Raw genomic sequence first — 3,599 nt, 5'->3', positions numbered from 1 at the left:
TTAAAAATATATTTAAGGTAAAACCATATCATTAAACTACATGATGAACGAAACTACGCATTTCATGGTGTAAAATTATATTCCAAACATACCCAATACCATCTCTTCGTCACTCGCGTGAGAGAGGGTGGGTGCCCCCTCTCTCCCGCAGACACGCGCCTGACACCCACACGGGGGATGCAAGGCAAGAACCTATGTCGTACAGTGATTCGATAGTGATCAACGCTATTCGAGGGGCTATTCGATAGTCCGATGCCCGCGACCGAACACATATGTATGCAGTAAATGCTAGGCTTCGCCATCGCTCAGCCGAAATACAGCGCCCTCTGGCCGACCTCGCCAAGCCGATCCGCCTAACTTCCTTAACGCGAGGAGATAACTCGATTAGAGGGGCAGCCGCAGCCTTATCAGAGCGTCGCAGTCGCTGGACAACAACAGAACAGTCGTGGCGAGTCGGTCGACCCGCGAGCACCGACCCGACAGTCGCGCTCTGGACCCAGGTGGGTGCAGCCTTAGCCAGCTCTCTGTGCAGCTCATAGCCCACGAAGATACCAGGACGCTGACCATGCTGCTCAACGCGGTGCTCGCCGCCGCACTGCTGCTCGCCGCGGCCGCCTGCCCGTGCCCGCCCGCGCCCGCCGCCGCCGAGGTGTGCGGCTCGGACCTCGTGACGTACCCCAGCCAGTGCCACCTGCTGCAGTGCGTCGCCGTGCCCGGTGAGTCCACAACCACCTCAAGGTAAGTATTGAGATGACTTCCCCGCCATGAACGAGCGTTTCTACCGCCAGGCCTCTCCCTGAAGCACCTCGGGCCGTGCTCACCCGAGGACACCGTCAGCGCCGACCAGCTGGCCGGCGGGCGCGCCAACCAACGCCGCACGGCTAACGACACCCTGCGGAAGTGGGATTCATGCTCTGAACACGAACGCCAAGTGAGTCTTTGTTCCGTACCCCGGGGCAGGCCGACACCCTCCTCTCCGCTGACCAAATGTGTTGGTGTTGCAGTGCCACCGGGTGAGCTGCAGCGAGTGCGGCCCGGATGACTACTGGTGCGCGGTCATGTGCGAATGGAACTGCGACTGCGGCTGCGCCGGATTCCCGCCGGCGCGAGGCGGCCTGAATATCGGCCAGTGGAAGAAGTGCTACGAGATGCGGTGCCCGGGGGGGTGTAAGACATTCTGCGAACGAGAGCGAGGGGGTTGGTCGCAGTGTCGTGGGGCGTGCGAGCTCGACCTGCGGAGGTGCCGCTGCGAGTGCTTGCAGGCCCACAACCAGAACACCACCACCACCAACACGGGCGCCACCCAAGACGCCCTAGACGATTATTAAAACTCTTTCGAATTGACCAATTGTTGGAGGTAGCCCTGCGGCGAGCCGCGTTGCCCGAGTGCCCCTCACGCGCGCGCGCACTCGGTGCACTTTGCAGCGTTGCAACCCGAACGCCAGGCCGGCGTCGACCCAGAGTCCTACTTGACAGCCACGCGGATGGAAAAATGGAAAAATATTATTTGTATATCATTTTAAAATAAAAATATATTTAAGGTAAGACCATATCATTAAACTACATGATGAACGAAACTACGCATTTCATGGTGTAAAATTATATTCCAAACATACCCAACACCCAATACCATCTCTTCCTTGTGAGAATTAAAAAGAAATCAATTTTTCATCTTCATTTTTCATTGCGTTTAAACGGTAGGGGGGTGACTTTAGAGAAGCAGTGTTGTTAATACATACCGACCTGACAGGCGAGTCGATGCCGCGCGGGTTCCCAATAAACAGGCGCACGTTGCCTGCCTACTTTCGAGCAACTCACAAATGAGGGGACAACCCCTACTCCGGTGCACTTATAAGGTTGTGATCGAAACCTCACGGATACCATCGGATTGTGTTCAAAATACCGTGACCGTCCCTGATAAAGCGACATTCAGGTTTAAGCTGAGGTTGGCGTGGGAGAAAGCCAGTCTGCCATCACGTCGTCACACTAGGAAAGAGTGGGCAACCCTTTTAAGCGAGCAACTCCCGGTTAAACACCTTCAAGTGTTTAACACGGATGTGTGACGTGAAAATTTGTTTGCCCTGGCGGCTCCGGCGGGCCCACCGCCGTGCGCATCGGATACGCCCCAGATTGTTGGGGTTTTCCTTAACCAGGGAACCCCGGCAGGCCGCTAGCGCAAAACCACCGGCCAGCAACCAGGGGAGGGGAAGGGTGGGGGGTCCCTGCCAGGGACTCCCCTGGTATGACTCCTGTGCTCCTCTGCGGCTAGTCTCGTCTCATCAGCTGGAGCTGGACTGTGCGTCTGTCAGTCTAAGTGTGTAAGTAGCAGAGTGCGAACGAAGGTGTCCTGCAGCAGGAGCTTGAGATCTTCCAACCTCGTCAGTGACCTCTGTCTGTAGCGAAGGACAGACTATAGTAGTCCTAGCCCACGAAGATACGAGGACGCTGACCATGCTGCTGAACGCGGTGCTCGTCGCCGCCCTGCTGCTCGCCGCGGCCGCCTGCCCGTGCCCGCCCGCGCCCGCCGACTCCGAGGTGTGCGGCTCGGACCTCGTGACGTACGCCAGCCTGTGCCACCTGCTGCAGTGCGCCGCCGTGCCCGGTGAGTCCACAACCACCTCCTCGGGGTACGTAGTCCAGCCAGAGACGGCTGGCCCGCAATGATTCAACGTTCTTTCGCAGGCCTCTCCCTGGAGCACCCCGGGCCGTGCTCGGCCGAGAACGCCGTCAGCGCCGACCAGCCGTCCGGCAGCCGCGCCCACCACAGGAGCCGGCGTTCGGCCACCGAGGAGACGCAGAGGCTGGACGAGTGCGAGGAGGAACGCCAGGTGAGTCTCTATTCCCCGCGAGGAAGGCAGAGGGCGAAACCCTATCCTACCCTGCCTGCTGACTGACCCTTGTCCGTGTTGCAGTGCGGGAATGCGACGTGCAGCGAGTGCGTCGCGGGCGACGCGGACTGCGCGAACATGTGCGAGCGGAACTGCCGGTGTGGCTGCGCCGGGTACCCGCCTGGCAGCCTGATGGACGACAACCTGAGGACCGCGATCGAGGAGGAGATGCAATGCTGGAGCACACGGATGGGGTGTACGGGCTTTCTTTGCGGATTTTTCCAGTCGTGTGTGGACAGATGCAATCTGGACTACCGCAAGTGCCTTTGTGAGTCCGTGCAGCGGGCCGGCAACCGGAGCAGCGCGGCCACCAGCACCACGACCACGACCACAACCACCAGCACCACCACCAACGACACCAGCACCACCACGGCCGACGATACCAGCACTACTACCACCAGCAGCCCCACCAGTAGCAGCAGCAGCACCACCAGCACCGAGGAGCCTGCTCTGCCGTGCGTCCCCGTGGTCTTGGAGTACGTGCTCGTGTTCGCGAGCGCCTGCGTGTGCGTGAGCGCGAGCGTTTGGGTGCTGGCGCGGGCCTGCCGCTCTTGTCTGGTGTCGCCGCCCGAGCCAGCGCGTGGCGTCGCCGAGCTCGCGCCTGTCAGACAGCCGAGGATGGGGAGCGAAAACAAACTTTATGTTTACCTTGTACAGCCGAGGATAGAGAACGAAAACAAACTACATATTTAATATCATTTCAGAGGAGAA

General features: G+C 59.3%; 2 protein-coding genes across 3 annotated transcripts in view; both read left to right on the top strand.

Annotated features, from left to right (window-relative positions):
- LOC113207716 (agrin-like) overlaps nucleotides 1–1,584 on the top strand; it is a 3,543-nt gene extending 1,959 nt beyond the window's left edge. The window contains exons 1-3 of one of the 2 annotated variants that reach the window (XM_026424384.2): nucleotides 566–716; nucleotides 789–931; nucleotides 1,005–1,584. In XM_026424384.2, coding sequence (XP_026280169.1) covers nucleotides 566–716; nucleotides 789–931; nucleotides 1,005–1,328 — 618 coding nt within the window. In that variant the 3' untranslated portion in view covers nucleotides 1,329–1,584. Of the gene's footprint in view, nucleotides 1–565; nucleotides 717–788; nucleotides 932–1,004 lie in introns of those variants that run through there. The other variant, XM_052273311.1, reaches the window with a different exon arrangement.
- A 626-nt stretch (nucleotides 1,585–2,210) lies between these two features.
- Nucleotides 2,211–3,593, top strand: LOC127750813 (uncharacterized). Its single transcript, XM_052273310.1, has 3 exons — nucleotides 2,211–2,602; nucleotides 2,683–2,828; nucleotides 2,913–3,593. The coding sequence occupies exons 1-3, from the start codon at nucleotides 2,452–2,454 to the stop codon at nucleotides 3,579–3,581; spliced, it is 966 nt and encodes a 321-aa protein (XP_052129270.1). The 5' UTR covers nucleotides 2,211–2,451; the 3' UTR covers nucleotides 3,582–3,593.
- Nucleotides 3,594–3,599: the final 6 nt, after the last annotated feature.

The sequence above is a fragment of the Frankliniella occidentalis genome, unplaced genomic scaffold, assembly GCF_000697945.3.
Source record: "Frankliniella occidentalis isolate FOCC.00 unplaced genomic scaffold, Focc_3.1 Scaffold264, whole genome shotgun sequence".
NCBI lineage: Eukaryota > Metazoa > Arthropoda > Insecta > Thysanoptera > Thripidae > Frankliniella > Frankliniella occidentalis.
This window is presented reverse-complemented; position numbering and strand designations above follow the sequence as displayed.